The sequence below is a fragment of the Melanerpes formicivorus genome, unplaced genomic scaffold, assembly GCF_026170545.1.
Source record: "Melanerpes formicivorus ecotype bairdi unplaced genomic scaffold, bMelFor1.0.p_v2 SCAF_22, whole genome shotgun sequence".
Taxonomy (NCBI): Eukaryota; Metazoa; Chordata; class Aves; order Piciformes; family Picidae; genus Melanerpes; species Melanerpes formicivorus.
In genome coordinates, this window is record NW_027142374.1 from 438,694 (window position 1) to 454,963 (window position 16,270).

The 16,270-nt window shown below is 53.3% G+C and overlaps 1 protein-coding gene across 3 annotated transcripts in view; it reads left to right on the top strand.

Moving 5' to 3' along the window:
• The window catches only part of LOC137447854 (P2R1A-PPP2R2A-interacting phosphatase regulator 1), a 35,359-nt gene extending 25,361 nt beyond the window's left edge, over nucleotides 1-9,998 (top strand). Inside the window, exons 7-10 of one of the 3 annotated variants that reach the window (XM_068151756.1) lie at nucleotides 199-287; nucleotides 2,152-2,216; nucleotides 3,773-3,869; nucleotides 6,460-9,997. In XM_068151756.1, the coding sequence (XP_068007857.1) occupies nucleotides 199-287; nucleotides 2,152-2,216; nucleotides 3,773-3,869; nucleotides 6,460-6,619 (411 nt within the window). In that variant the 3' untranslated portion in view covers nucleotides 6,620-9,997. Of the gene's footprint in view, nucleotides 1-198; nucleotides 288-2,151; nucleotides 2,217-3,772; nucleotides 3,870-6,459 lie in introns of all 3 variants that reach the window. The other 2 variants (XM_068151754.1, XM_068151755.1) reach the window with 2 other exon arrangements.
• The last annotated feature ends 6,272 nt before the right edge of the window (nucleotides 9,999-16,270 follow it).

Consider the following 16,270-nt stretch of genomic DNA (forward strand, 5'->3'; position numbering starts at 1 on the left):
GCAGCTGCTGAGGACAAGAAAGGTTAACATCCGTTGCAAGTCTGGGGGCAAACAGAGTCCTTCCCCAGCTGCCTGCAGGTGTTGTCGGTGCGTGCTGAGCAGGGGCTGCCTGGGGGCTTGAGCAGTTCTGGGGTAGTTTATTTGAGTGCAGGTGATGCTGTGTCTGTATCCAAATGACACCCCCTCTTCTCCCCTCAGCAATGCTTCTCACCATCTTTGCAAAGCTTGGTGAGCAGCAGTGGATTGCCCCCAAGCACCAGCCCCAGTCCAACGAGGCGGTTTGCAAGGTAAGCAGCAGGTCACAGCAGTGCTGGCAAACCAGCACAGCTTCTCCCAGCAGGCTTTGGGGGTGCCAGAGCTGCTCACACACACACAGTCACAGACTCAGCCAGGTTGGAAAAGGCCTCAGAGATCATCAGGTCCAACCTATTACCTAACACCTGACACATCCTGACAACTAAACCATGGCTCCAAGTGCCACATCCAAGCCTTTTATGAACACCTCCAGGGACAGGGACTCCACCACCTCCCTAGCCAGTGGCCAAAGGAGCCAGCAGGAGCAGGGAGGTCATTCTGCCCTGTGCTCTGCACTGGTTAGGCCACACCTTGAGTCCTGTGTCCAGTTCTGGGCCCCTCAGTTTAGGAAAGATGTTGAGATGCTGGAAGGTGTCCAGAGAAGGGCAACAAAGCTGGGGAGGGGTCTGGAGCACAGCCCTGGGAGGAGAGGCTGAGGGAGCTGGGGTTGCTTAGCTTGGAGAAGAGGAAGCTCAGGAGAGACCTCATTGCTCTCTACAACTCCCTGAAGGGAGGTTGTAGCCAGGTGGGGGTTGGTCTCTTCTGCCAGGCAAGCAGCACCAGAACAAGAGGACACAGTCTCAAGCTGTGCCAGGGGAGGTTTAGGCTGGAGGTTAGGAAGAAGTTCTTCCTAGAAAGAGAGATTGGCCATTGGGATGTGCTGCCCAGGGAGGTGGTGGAGTCACCATCACTGGAGGTGTTTAGGAAGAGCCTGGATGGGATGCTTGGTGCCATGGTTTAGTTGATTAGATGGTGTTGGGTGATGGGTTGGGCTTGATGATCTTGAAGGTCTTTTCCAACCTGGTTCATTCTATTCTATTCAAACATCATTGGCTTCTGATCACCAATACAGCTTCAGAACCTCAGGTGAACTTGAGCTTTTACACCTGTTTAAGGCTCTCAGAGGAGTTAAAGAAAGCACTCCACAGGAGGATTGGGTAGGAAATGAAAGTTTCAATGGAAATGCTGTTCTTAGCTACATACTACAGTGCAAAGCATATCAAATACAAAGCAATCCACAGTCTGGGCCATAGAAGCCCATGAAGCCAAAGTTTCCCCAACCTCCACCAAACCAGGCCAAAAAATGCAGGCCTCAAGTGCTCCTCCTGCCACCATACCTCTCTAATTCCCCCCATAGCTAAGCCAAAAATGATGCAGCTGGAATTTAGCCTTGCCCAGGCTGCTCAAGGCCAAAACCCTCCCCCCTAGCAAACAGGAGATAAGGGAGGCCACGTTGGAAGGGAGCAGGGAGTGGGGAAGGGACAGAGGCAGCTTGTGCTGTGCCCTTGTAAAGGCTCTCTGCAGGCACTCTGGGAATGAGAAAGAAAAACTGAGACTTTCTGGTCCACCCCTTGACCCCTCTAGTCCCTGGAGGTCTGTAACTCCATGGTTCTTAGACCTCCAGCCTCAAACCATGACAACAGCACTCTCAAATAGCTGTCAAAGAGGCACCTGCCTTCTCAGTGTCGTCTCTGTGTTGATCTTAAGCCCATCTGAAGTAACTGGATATAATTGTAAGGGTTTAAAAAACAGAGGCACCAAACAGCTGGAGGGTTTGCCCCTGGCTGTGCTCTTAGTTGGGTTGGATACTGCTTTGAGTGGGGTGGGCACAGAGCTCTCTTGAGATTTAGTCAGGGCCTAGATGGGAGCTTTCTGGAGTGCCCCAGCTGTGAAATGGTGGTGATTCATCAGCTTCTGTCAAGCTTTGTGCCTCCTGGTCTGAGGGAGGGAAAAGCTAAGCTGGTTTAATGGCTGCTCTTAGTGTTCAGCAATTGTTAAGTCGTTATCCAAGTGGCTTTTGACTCTTTGCCTGCCTTTGTGGCTGGTGATATGAGTGTGCCCCATGCCTTCTTTCAGCAGGAGAAGCCAAAGTCCAATCAACTGCCTTCGGCCAAGTGTCCTTGGGTCAATCAAAAGAAAAGGTACAGCCTCTGCTCTTGTTTCATGCAGCATTTGGTAGCAGTGCCTGCAGCTTTCTCCATCGTGTCTGGCCAATGGCTGTCACTGCAAAGAGTTTCCAGAGCTAGGAGGTACTGCAGATGACCTAATGAGTAGAGCTGTCTGTAGGGGTAAAGCAGGAAAATGGTTGCATTGGGGTTTGTTGTTTGGTAAGCACTAAGAGATGTGCTGCCCTAATGCCTCTCCCTTGCTGCAGCCTTGGAGATCTGCTGGGAACTAATGTAACCTGCTTAACACAGCAGGAAATGCAGCTCTGGCCATGTTTAACTATGTTAAAGAGAGCATGTTGGGAGTTCTGGCTGACTGAAGCACTCAGGTTCTCCAGCTGTGACGTTGCTCTTCAAAACCAAAGGCTGATGCAGAGACCTGGGGGATGCCTTCCAGCTTTACTTGGAAATGTTTCCCCATCCTCCTGCACCTCTCCTGTGAGGACAGACTGAAGGAGTTGGGGCTGTTCAGTCTGGAGAAGAGAAGGCTCTGAGGTGACCTCATTGTGGCCTTCCAGTATCTAAAGGGGGCTACAAGAAGGCTGGGGAGGGACTGCTCAGGATCTCAGGCAGTGATAGGACTAGGGGGAATGGAATGAAGCTGGAGGTGGGGAGATTGAGGCTGGAGGTGAGGAGGAAGTTCTTCCCCATGAGAGTGGTGAAGCCCTGGAATGGGTTGCCCAGGGAGGTGGTTGAGGCCCTGTTCCTGGAGGTGTTTAAGCCCAGGCTGGCTGAGGCTGTGGCCAGCCTGATCTAGTGTGGGGTGTCCCTGCCCATGGCAGCAGGGTTGGAACCAGATGATCCTCGTGGTCCCTTCCAACCCTGACTGATACTAGGATACTATGATCTTCCTTCAAGTGTAACTTCTGGTGCACAGGCTCACAGGATGTTAGGGGTTGGGAGGGACCTCTGGAGAGCTTCCAGTCCGACTCCCCTGCCAGAGCAGGAGCAGAGAATCCAGCACAGGTCACACAGGAACACATCCAGATGGGGCTGGAAAGGCTCCAGAGAAGGAGACTCCACAACCTCTCTGGGCAGCCTGCTCCAGGGCTCTGGGACCCTCACAGGGAAGAAGTTCCTCCACATGTTAAGGTGGAACCTCCTGTGCTAGAGTTTCCATCCCTTGCCCCTTGGCCTAACCCAGGGTGCAACTGAGCAGAAGCTGTTCCTGCCTTCCTGGCCCCCAGCCCTCAGATATTTATAGACATTGATCAGATCACTCTCAGCCTTCTCCTCTCCAGACTGAACAGCCCCAGGGCTCTCAGCCTCTCCTCCCCAGGCAGTGCTGCAGTCCCTTCAGCATCCTTGTAGCCCTCCCTTGGACTCTCTCCAGCAGATCCCTGTCCCTCCTGAACTGGGGAGCCCAGAACTGGATGCATTATTCCAGGTGGGGCCTCTGTTTTACCCAGAAAATAATGCCCAGTGTAGTGTAACAGGTTTGAGCCTCTCTGCTGTTTGCTCCCTAGAAATACATTGAAAGCAGACTTCAGTTTCCATGAGTAGTAATTTTCTTTCTCTCTCTCTTGCCAAAGGTGTAACAGAGATGGAAGATCATCCCAAAAGATTATTTCAAGGATCCACCAGCATGCTTAGCCCTGAGGTTTCCCATCAGGCAGACCTTGGAGGATGGTAAACAGTGTGCTGTTGATGATGTTGATTTCACAGAACCACAGAGGCTGGAAGAGACTTCTGAGATCACCAAGTCCAGCCTCTGACCTGACACCACCACACCAAGCAGACCATGTCACTAAGTGCCACATCCAATCTTGCCTTGGAACACCTCCAGGGATGGTGACTCCACCACCTCCCTGGGCAGTCCACTCCAGTGTCTAAATCCTTCCATGAGGAAGTGCTTCCTGACATCCAGCCTAACCCTCCCCTGGCACAGCTTCAGGCCATGCCCTCTGCTCTTGTCACAAGCTGCTTGGGAGAAGAGCCTTGCTCCAGCTTCCCTTCAGGTAGTTGTAGAGTGTGCTAAGGTTCTGCAGGCTGAACACCCCCAGCTGCCTCAGCCTTTCCTCATCCCTTTTCCTCCAGTCCCTTCCCCAGGCTGGTCACTCTCCTCTGGACATGCTCCAGCACCTCAGGATCTTTCTTGCAGTGAGGGGCCTACAACTACACACAGTGCTTGAGGTGAGGCCTAATCAGTGCTGAGCACAGGGCAGAATTCCCTCCCTGCTCCTGCTGGCCACACTATTCCTGATGCAAGCCAGGATGCCATTGGCCTTCCCTGCCCCCTGGGCACACTGCTGGCTCCTGTCCAGGTGGTTGGCAGCCAGCACTGCCAGGTCCCTCTCTGCCAGAAGCTGAAGGCAGTCTTTTCCCCATGTAGCAATGATGATGCTTGGTGCTAGACAGCTGCTACTGGCAGCACTGAGCTGCTCAGAGTGAGCAGGCAGTGAAGCCACTACAGCATCACAGTTTCTAGGGCTGGCTGCTGATGTGCTTCAGGTGGATGGGAGCTGAGCATGCTTAGGAAGAGATGCCTCATGGCTGGCAGCTTTGGCAGTCTGGTTCCAAGGTGCAATCAAATGTGACTGCTCATGCTTGTGGGCAGATTGGGGGTGGGTTTTTTTTTTCCTCTCTTCTGTTTCTTTCTTGCTCTTAGTCATATAGAAACACTATCTTCTCCCAGCAGGGAGGGCCAGACAGATTAAAGTACTGTGTTAAAAATCCTAAGGACAAGGGATTTTCCTTCACTGTTTCAGCCAAGAGGTTACTAATCCATGGGTTGTGCCCACACAGCTCTCCAGACAGGGTGCTTTGCAGTTGCTTCTGTCCTTCTTGCCTCTCAGCTTTGAGCCCATTGCAGTGGCAGTGGTGAAATGGGTGTTTGAAAGGTACTTGAAGAACATAACCTGTCTTGCACACCCTGGTCACAGCAGGACAGAGCAGCTGCTGCATCTCTGCTCAGATGATGGTGAGAAGAAACTTCTTCACTGTGGGGGTTCTCAAAGACCGCAACAGGCTGCCCATGGAGGGGGTTGAGTCCCCATCCCTGGCAGAGGGATGCTTCAGAGGCAGAGCTGTGGTGCTGAGGGACGTGGTTTAGCACCAGACTTGATAGAGAGCTGTATGGTCTGAAAGGTCTTTTCCAACCAAAACTCTGCAGTGATTCTGTGCTAGCACTAAGGAGAGTTTACAAAGCTGTGTCCTGTGCAATACCTGGGGAATGGTACAGCTGAGGTGTGCACAGGCTATGATCAGCTGCCCTGGCAAAAAGGACCTCTGGATATGTACTGATCCAGGACCTTGTAGCAGATGGGCTGAAGCTTGCACTGAATTGCTCAGCCTGAGGCTTCTAGGCTGTACCAGCACTGCTGGGTGAGCTGAGGGAGGAGCCTGGCAGAATGTTAGCTGTCTGTTTGGAAGGGAGTGCAAGGTGTGCAGATTCCTTTCAGCTCACAGGGCTTGCTGCTCCTTCAGAGATAGAGTACAGCTAACCAGCTTGGGAAGGACCTTTGAGATCATTGAGTCCAACCTATCACCCAACACCATCTGATCAACTAACCCATGGCACCAAGCACCATATCCAGTCTCCTCTCAAACACCTTCAGGGATGGTGACTCCACCACCTCCCTGGGCAGCACATTCCAATGGCCAACCTCTCTTTCTGGGAAGAACTTCTTCCTAACATCCAGCCTAAACCTCCCCTGGCACAGCTTGAGACTGTGTCCTCTTGTTCTGGTGCTGCTTGCCTGGGAGAAGAGACCAACCCCCACGTGGCTACAACCTCCCTACAGGGAGTTGGAGAGAGCAATGAGGTCTCCCCTGAGCCTCCTCTTCTCCAGGCTAAGCACCCCCAGCTCCCTCAGCCTCTCCTCACAGGGCTGTGCTCCAGACCCCTCCCCAGCTTTGTTGCCCTTCTCTGGACACCTTCCAGCATCTCAACATCTTTCCTAAACTGAGGGGCCCAGAACTGGACACAGGACTCAAGGTGTGGCCTAACCAGTGCAGACTACAGGGGCACAATGACTTCCCTGCTCCTGCTGGCCACACTGTTCCTGATGCAGGCCAGGATGCCCTTGGCCCTCCTGGCTGCCTGGGCACACTGCTGGCTCCTGTTCAGCCTGCTATCAAGCAGTGCCCCCAGGTGCCTCCCTGCCAGGCTGAGTTGTCCCTTGGTTTGCAGATGGCTTCCTCAGGACAGCAGCTGCCCTTGGAGCCCGGGGCAGCAGGAGCAGCTCATTCTCACACCTGCCTGTTGCTCTCTTTTCAGTCTGTCCTCACACGCTCTGGATGATAACAGAAGCAGTGCAGGCTCCTCCTGTGACTCACCAGCTGCAGTTGGCACCAGCACAGACTCTCCAGTCTCCCCCTCTGACTCCAGATCTCCTTTTATACCTGTAGACCTTACGGCTAAGTTCCCTCTTGACTGAAAAGCAGAGGTCACCCAGAGCCAGGCTGGCTGGCACCGAGGCCTTCCCTTGTGTGTAACTGATTCTGTTCCTCATAGGAACTTCCAGAAGTGCTCTGATTGCTAGAAAACTTCCTTCCAGCCCAGTTCCTTGAGGAGGAATTTCCAGTGGTGCTTAGGTAGGAGCAGGCAACTCTGCATTTGTCCTCAGCCTGGCCCCCAGGAAGCAGCTTCCTAAAGAGGTTTTTTATTCCCTGACTTGAAGAGAATTCTATTTTTGTTTGTTTTGCTCTTCATATGAAAGAGGAAATATTGGGGGGGTGGGGGAGGGACTGGTTCTTCTGTTCATCAGTTCTGTGTTCTACTGGGTGTCAAAAGAACCAGGGGGGAGGCTGTCCTATGCATGTGCTGGATTCCATTCATGACCATGACTGCTGTTGTGGCTGAGTCCAAATCAGGTGTGCAGCATTTCTTCTTGGCATGGTCTTGGGGTTTTTCCTTCCCCATCTAGGTGGTGTAGGAGTGACAGATGTGCTCTGCTGAAGGCCCTGTTAATAGGGAGGCAAAACCAGGAGTAATGCTTGGACCAAGACATTAAATCCTGAGGCTTTTAAGCATTTAGTGCTTGAGAAGTGCATTCCCTTGCCAGACACCTGGCTTGGGTTGGACACACAGAGGGAAGGAGCCATGAGTGCCTTTGTGCAGGCTGAGGTGATGCCTTGCTTAACCTCCTGGTGTCACTTCCTCAATGGCATCACCTGATTCCTGCTGTTGAAAACTTCCCCTGCTGCTGCTTGGAGTTGGCCTGGAATTTGGCAAGCTGAGGTGTTGGAGGGTTTTATTGTGTTGGGGGTTTTTCTTTTGGTCCTGTGCTTGAGAAGTCAGTGAGTTGAGGAGTCCTGATCTCAACTCTGAAACTCCCTAGGCAGGAGGGGAAAAAAAAACCTGCAGCCCTCACCACAGCCAACTCCTTCAGCTTGTCCAGTGGCAACCTCACCTTGGTGGGTGCACAGCTGGGCTGCCCCAGCTGGGGTCCCCTCCTGGATATGAGTCTGCAGCAGGTTTGTTTAGAATAAATTGAGAATAACCAAACCAGGTTGGAAGAGACCTTCAAGATCATCGTGTCCAACCCATCAACCAATCCAACCCACCCAAACAGCTAACCCATGGCACCAAGCACCCCATCAAGTCTCCTCCTGAACACCTCCAGGGATGGTGACTCCACCACCTCCCCAGGCAGACCATTCCAATGGCCAATCACTCTCTCTGTGTAGAACTTCCTCCTAACCTCCAGCCTAAACCTCCCCTGGCGCAGCCTGAGACTGTGTCCTCTTGTTCTGGTGCTGGCTGCCTGGGAGAAGAGACCAACCTCAGCCTGCCTACAACCTCCCTTCAGGGAGTTGTAGACAGCAATAAGGTCACCCCTGAGTCTCCTCCTCTCCAAACTAAGCAACCCCAGCTCCCTCAGCCTCTCCTCACAGGGCTGTGCTCCAAGCCCCTCACCAACTTTGTTGCCCTTCTCTGGACTCGTTCCAGCAACTCAACCTCCTTCCTAAACTGAGGGGCCCAGAACTGGACACAGGACTCAAGGTGAGGCCTAACCACTGCAGTGTACAGGGGCAGAATGACCTCCCTGCTCCTGCTGGCCACACTCTTCCTGATGCAGGCCAGGATGCCATTGGTCCTCTTGGCCACCTGGGCACACTGCAGGCTCATGTTCAGCCTACCATCAACCAGCACCCCCAGGTCCCTCTCTGCCTGGCTGCTCTCAGCCACTCTGACCCCAGCCTGTAGCACTGCCTGGGGTTGCTGTGGCCAATGTGCAGAACCTGGCACTTGGATGTGTTCAGTCTCCTGCCCTTGGACTCTGCCCATCTGTCCAGCCTATCCAGGTCCCTCTGCAGAGCCTCTTTGCCCTCCAGCAGATCAACTTCTGCCCCCAGCTTGGTGTCATCTGCAAACTCACTGATGATGGACTCAATGCCCTCATCCAGATCATCAATAAAGATATTGAACAGGATGGGGCCCAGCACTGATCCCTGGGGCACACCACTGGTGCCTGGCTGCCAGCTGGCTGTGGCACCATTCACCACCACTCTCTGGGCTCAGCCTCCAGCCAGTTCCTAACCCAGCTCAGAGTGCTGCTGTCCAAGCCAGGGGCTGACAGCTTGGCCAGCAGTTTGCTGTGGGGGACGGTGTCAAAGGCCTTGCTGAGGTCCAGGCAGACCACATCCACATCCTGCCCCACATCCACCAGGCAGGTCTCTCCAGGGAGGTTCAGGAGGAGGCCAACAGCCTTGTTGTAAAACACTAGGCCTCTGTGATGTGTAAGAAAGTGGGAGAAGTATGGAAGCTTCCTCAAGGGGGAGAGCAGCCTGCTCTGAAAGACCCAAGGGGATGAAACTTTGGCTGACAGCAGCCAGCAAGATGAGAAAGGGAAGACTTGGAGTGCAAAGGCCCTGGTGCCCTAAGGAGCAATGACCACTTTCTGTGTGTCCTGAGTGGAGAGAGCAACTGGAATGTGCTTCAGAGCTTTCCTCAGCTCAAGTAAGACAGGAGCTGGTTTACTTCTGACTTCATTCCTCTTAACTTCTTGTCCTGGTCAGCTTACCCATGGCAGTCCCTCCTTCAGTCCAGCCTGCCCTTCAGCCCTGTGGCAGGTGGTGTTTCAGGACTCTCTGCCCAGGGTGGCCTGGCTTCAGTTCACAGTTTCAGCTTTGTGCCAAAGAGTAGCTGGGCAAGACTTTGGTGGTGGTGTGGTTATGATGATCCTTACTGTTGTTATTGTAGTTATTTTCTGGAACCTTGCTTATTTCATCAGCCTGACCCTCCTGGTGCCTCTTCCCCTCTTGTTTTGGTTTTCATTCCCTCCAGAGGCTGCAGCAGCAGAGGTGTTGCGTAGCTGCATGTGGGTCAACTTGGCTCCTTTTTTAGTTCTGTTGAATATTTATGCTGTTTCCCAAACAAGTGCCAATAAATGGAGGAGGAGGTGGGGAGAAAGAAGAAGAAGAAGAAGAAGAAATGTGTTCTGCTGGGTTTGCACTTTGCTAGAGATGTAACCATGGTCTTGTTTCCCTCTGTGATTAAAAGGTTTTAATGGTAAAGCAGAGCCTCTCTCTTGCACCCAGTCTCCTGCTTTGGCCCTTTAAAGTCAGACAAAAGGAGGAAGACTCAAGGATGAAACTAAACGAAGCCAAAAGACTTCAGCAACTCAACGTGGCCCTAGTTTAGCCCTAGAGGGCCTCAGAGTGAAATGGGACTCCTGGTGACCTGGGGCTGTGGGTTGATGAAGAGCTCCCCAGGAGCCAGCAGTGGTCCCTGGCAGCCCAGCAGGCAGCTGTGTGCTGAGCTGCAGCCAGAGCAGGGAGAGCAGCAGCACAGGGAGGGGATTCTGCCCCTCTGCTCTGCTCAGACCCCACCTGCAGCACTGCCTCCAGTTCTGGGGCCCCCAGCACAAGAAGGACCTGGAGAGGGTCCAGAGGAGGCCCCAAAGATGATCAGAGGGTTGGAGAGCCACTCCTCTGGGGACAGGCTGAGGGAGTTGGGGCTGTTCAGCCAGGAGAAGAGAAAGCTGCAAGGAGACCTTGGAGCAGCCTTCCAGTACCTGGCCAAGGGCTTGTAGTGACAGGATGAGGGGCAATGGCTGTGAGCTGGAAGAGAGGCTACTGGTGTGACAACAGCCATAACCACCCCTGAACTCACAAACTCCTGCTGGCAGTGTTGCCTCTCTGCGGGTTCCCCATTGACTGCTGAGCAATGACCCCCAGAGCTTTGCTTCCTTGAGTGCTGTGGGTACAAGACTACGGCATCTGATGTCCCTCAGATGAGATGAGTTTATGTCACGAGTGTTGGTGCCTTAGTCTTCCTCCCAGAAGCAGCAGGCAGCTTTCTTAGGCCATATTGAAGGCTCTGCTCATTCATATTTATCACAGGTTCACAGGATATTAGGGGTTGGAAGGGACCTCAGGAGATCTTCCAGTCCAACCCCCTGCCAGAGCAGGACCATGGAATCCAGCACAGGTCACACAGGAACACATCCAGATGGGGCTGGAAAGGCTCCAGAGAAGGAGACTCCGCAACCTCTCTGGGCAGCCTGCTCCAGGGCTCTGGGACCCTCACAGGGAAGAAGTTCCTCCTCATGTTGAGGTGGAACCTCCTGTGCTGTAGTCTGTATTCCTTGCCCCTTGTCCTATCCCAGGGTGCAACTGAGCAGAGCCTGTCCCCTCCCTCCTGATCCCCAGCCCTCAGATATTGATAGACATTGATCAGATCCCTCTCAGTCTTCTCCTCTCCACACTAACCACCCCCAGGGCTCTCAGCCTCTCCTCCCCAGGCAGTGCTGCAGTCCCTTTCAGCATCCTTGTAGCCCTCCCTTGGACTCTCTCCAGCAGATCCCTGTCCCTCCTGAACTGGGGAGCCCAGACCTGGATGCATTATTCCAGGTGAGGTCTAGGGCAGAATCGAGGGGGAGGAGAACCTCTCTGGATCTGCTGGCCACACTCTTCATCTTCTGCCCATCAAATATTGGGCTCAGGTATTAAAAACACCATGGAAAGTATTTATTACTTGAGAGAAACTTGTTTGGATCCTGCAAGTGTTTCAGGGCACACAGCCACGTCCCTCCAGGGCTGTGCCACTCCTCTCCAGTGGCACCTTCCCAAAGCCATGCCTGGGAGCAGCCCTGGAGTGGTCTGCTTGAAAACTCTCCTGCAGGATCTGCTGGCAGCTAAATGGGGTCCTGGGCCAACGTGCCTTCCTTGACACCTGAGAGGTTTTCTGTCTTTCTCCCACCTTCTGCAGGAGGACAGAGCTGCTGAGAGAACACTGATAACCATGCCAGGGCCCAGGGGACTTTATTTTTGGCATGGGTGCTTCAGTGGTCGCTGCATTTAGTAGAGGAACAGATTCCTCATGCTGGGAGAGAGCCACAAGTGCCAGGGAGGAGCAGCTCTGGGTCAGCCAGGTTCACTTAGCATAGAATCATAGAATCAACAAGGTTAGGAAAGACCTCAGACATCATCAAGTCCAACCTGTCAGCTAATACCTAACACCTCCTGACAATTAAACCATGGCTCCAAGTGCCACATCCAAGCCTGTTTTGAACGCCTCCAGGGACAGGGACTCCACCACCTCCCTGGGCAGCACATTCCAAAGGCCAGTCTCTCTTGCTGGGAAGAACTTTCTCCCCATCTCCAGCCTAAACCTCCCCTGGCACAGCTTGAGACTGTGCCCTCTTGTTCTGGTGCTACCAACCCCCACCTGGCTACAACCTCCCTTCGGGTAGTTGTAGAGAGCAAGAAGGTCTCCCCTGAGCCTCCTCTTCTCCAGGCTAAGCAACCCCAGCTCCCTCAGCCTCTCCTCACAGGGCTGTGCTCCAGACCTCTCACTTGCTAGGGTCTTCTCTACGTCTTCTCTGCCTGAACACTTAACAGCTGCCCACAGTCCTGCAGAGATTAGCATGGAACTGAATCCTAAATTAGTTCATTTAAACCTTTGTTCAGAAACCCCGAGGGTAAAAATGATCACCAGCCTGCACAAACAGCACAGGGCTCCAGAGCCTTGCAGTGGGGAGACTGAGCTGATGGTGTGGGGAGACCTAAGAGCAGCCTTCCAGTATCTCGAGGGGGCTACAAGAAGGATGGAGAGAGGCTGTTTACCAAAGCCTGCAGGGACAGGATGAGGGCAATGGCTTCAAACTAGAGCAGAGCAGATTTAGATCTGCTCTTTAACATCTTTATTGATGATCTGGATGAGGGCATTGAGTCCATCATCAGTAAGTTTGCAGATGACACCAAGCTGGGGGCAGGAGTTGATCTGCTGGAGGGCAGAGAGGCTCTGCAGAGGGACCTGGACAGGCTGGACAGATGGGCAGAGTCCAAGGGCAAGAGATTGAACACATCCAAGAGCCAGGTTCTGCACATTGGCCACAGCAACCCCATGCAGTGCTACAGGCTGGGGTCAGAGTGGCTGAGAGCAGCCAGGCAGAGAGGGACCTGGGGGTGCTGGTTGATGGTAGGCTGAACATGAGCCTGCAGTGTGCCCAGGCAGCCAAGAAGGCCAATGGCATCCTGGCCTGCATCAGGAAGAGTGTGGCCAGCAGGAGCAGGGAAGTCATTGTGCCCTGTGCTCAGCACTGCTTAGGCCACACCTTGAGTCCTGTGTCCAGTTCTGGGCTCCTCAGTTTAGGAAGGACGTTGAGATGCTGGAAGGTGTCCAGAGAAGGGCAACAAAGCTGGGGAGGGGTCTGGAGCACAGCCCTGTGAGGAGAGGCTGAGGGAGCTGGGGTTGCTTAGCCTGGAGAAGAGGAGGCTCAGGGGAGACCTTCTTGCTCTCTCCAACTCCCTGAAGGGAGGTTGTAGCCAGGTGGGGGTTGGTCTGTTCTCCCAGGCAAGCAGCACCAGAACAAGAGGACACAGTCTCAAGCTGTGCCAGGGGAGGTTTGGGCTGGATGTTAGGAAGACGTTCATCATAGAAAGAGAGCTTGGCCATTGGAATGTGCTGCACTGCACTACATGGGTGGTGGAGTCCCCATCTCTGGAGGTGTTCAAGAGGGGATTGGATGTGGCACTTGGTGCCATGGTTTAGTAGTCATGAGGTGTTGGGTGCCAGGTTGGACTTGATGATCCTTGAGGTCTTTTCCAACCTTATTGATTCTATGATTCTACAAACAAAGGACTCCTGGATCTGGTTTACAGGCTGAGGCAAGCTCCCTTCCGTGGGAATGGATTACCAGGGCAAGTTAGTCTGAAGTATGAGATCTGTGCCCCTGAGAAAGGAAAGGGGTGATGGAACTTGGCATGTAGAAGGAAAGCTGTTGGAAGCCAGGTGTCTTAAACACACATTGACAAATGAGGGCCTCAGCACAGTGGTTTAGTGCCAAAGCTGCTTGGAAGCCTCTTTCCAGTTTAGGCTTGTTGGTTATCTGTTGCTTATCAGATGCTTCCTACACCTGGACATAGAGTGAAATACCAGAGGACTGGCTTTGACAATTCCCAGCTCGTTGATTCCAGGAAGGATCTCTCTGCTCTGCTGCTGGAAATGCAGTTCTGTGCACAGGCTTTTCCTGGAGCTGCTGCAAATGCCACTGCTGAGCTCTTTCAGTAAGAGCAGGGACCATCACCATCTGCCAGCAGGCTTGGTCACCTTCCTGGGGCATGCTTGGAGAAATGGCAGCAGCTCAGCACTTCCCTTTTCAGGGGCTGGAGCAGTACCCAGATGATCTCCAGTCTCAGGGAGATCTCCAGCAGCTGTGATCCCTGGACCCCTGGAGCTCTGAATGAGAGCTGTTGGGTCTGCTGCAGATTGAAGCACGCTGTGATTCACTCCTTCAGAGGAAACAAAGCTGTCTAAGCATTTTCTGATCCAGACAAGTGCAAACACCTACAGGAGATCATGTCCCAAGCCCATAGCTACGAGCAGTGACGCTGCTGAAGGTGAGCTCAGCAGCACTCCCAGCTCCTGCCTGCCAGCACTGCTTGTTGGAGAGACTGGTGCCATGGCAAGTGCTGGGTAAACAAGATGGTTCTTTCTGCTGGATCATCTTAAACCCCTCCTAAGGGCCTGCTGAAAGTGCTTTTCCACTGCAAGGAAGTGACTGGTTTGGTTTCTTTGTGTGGACAGCCAGGAATGGGAAATGATGTGAACTCTTAACTGCTTTGCCTGGTGTCTGTAACACGAGGCAGATTCACTGTCCTCAGGTCTCATTTCCAGAGGCACCCAGTGTCCTCCAGCACTAGTAAGCAAGAACCAGAGGTGTGTCCATGCATAAAGCCAGGGATAGATGCATCAGAAAACAGAACTCTTGCATATCTACCTGGTGAAACTCAGCCAGTGTCTCCCTGTGGCCATGCCTAACATAGAATCAGAATTGTCAGGGCTGGAAGGGACCTCAAGGCTCAGCCAGTCCCAACCCCACTGCCATGGGCAGGGTCACCTCACACTACAGCAGGTTGCTCACAGCCACATCCAGCCTGGCTGCAAACACCTCCCGGCAGGAGGCTTCCACCACCTCCCTGGGCAGCCTGTGCCAGGCTCTCACCACCCTCCTGGGGAACAACTTCTTCCTAACATCCAATCTCAATCTACCCACTGCTAGTTTTGCTCCATCCCCCCCAGTCCTATCACTCCCTGACACCCTCAAAAGTCCCTCCCCAGCTTTCTTGTAGCTCCTTTCAGATCCTGGAAGGCCACAATTAGATCTCCTCAGAGCCTTCTCTTCTCCATACTGAACAGCCCCAACTCCCTCAGTCTGTCCTCATAGCAGAGCAGCTCCAGCCCTCTGCTCATCCTCATGGCCCTTCTCTGGACACCTTCCAGCACCTCCAGATCCTTCCTGGCATGGAGGCTCCAGAACTGGGCACAGAGCTCCAGCTGTGGTCTCAGCAGAGTGGAGCAGAGGGGCAGAATCCCCTCCCTGGCCCTGCTGGCTCTGCTTCTCTTGCTGCAGCCCAGGCTGTGGTTGGCTCTCTGGGCTGCAAGTGCTCACTGTTGAGCTTCTCATCCACCAGCACCCCCAAGGCCTTTTCTTCAGGGCTCATTTGATCCATCCCCCTCCCCACACAGGGCTCAACTGAAACTGTGCTTAAGTCTTTTGTTTTCCCAGCCCTGGACTGAAGCTGTGTTGTGCTGGAACCTTCCTGAAACAGGAACCAGTCAGAATTCACACTTTTCAGGCTTATTTTGCCCAGGTGCCCCTTTGGACTTGCATTCCCCCCAGTTACACTCTGCATTGAGGAACTGGTTTGTGTGCACTGCTCCTTGCCCCTGGAAAAGAAATGGCCTTAGAGCTGCTGATAGCTTTTTGTTACTGATTTCTTTGGGCAAGGTCTTTTTCTGCACCAGTTGCTTCTCTTTACAGAATCAGAGAAGGGTAAGGGATGGAAAGGACCTCTGGAGGTCATCAAGTCCAATCCCCTGCCAGAGCAGGGTCACCTAGGGCAGGTCACACAAGAACACATCCAGGTGGGTTTGAAAGTCTCCAGAGCAGGAGACTCCACAACCTCTCTGGGCAGCCTGCTCCAGGGCTCTGTCACCCTCCCAGGGAAAGAAGTTTTCCCTTATGTTCACATGGAACCTCTTAAATATGAATGCTGGCAGTTTGGGTCTCTGCTGTCCTGTCACCTCACTTCCCAATTGTCCTGTGTGTGCTGTCCTGCAGCACTAAGGTGTCTTACAAGTCTTGGTCATAGGGGTCAAGACTTGGTTAGAGTCAGAAACATGAAAACCACCTTTGAGGGCGGCAGAGCCCTGGGGCAGGCTGCCCAGAGAGGTTGTGGAGTCTCCTTCTCTGGAGACTTTCAAGGCCCACCCGGGTGTGTTGCTGTGTGACCTGCCCTGGGTGATCCTGCCCTGGCAGGGGATTTGAACTTGACCTTGAGAGGTCCCTTCCACCCCCTACCATTCTGTGAGTGTGCTTCTGGAGTTCCTCTCTCCTGTACTTCTGCCAGCACCTGGCCATGCCCAGTCCTGGCCCATGGCTGGAACTCCAGGATATGGGGGAATAAAAAGAGGTGAGTTTGTGGTTTTTTCAAGTCACCATAAAAGGTCTCTCTCAACACCTCCCAGTCAGCCTGGTTACCACACAGCAGATTTGTTCTCCCTAACTTCAGTGCCATTCCCTTGCCCTTCCTCCCAGCACAGCAGGCTGAACCCCCTCATGGAACTCAGAACTTAA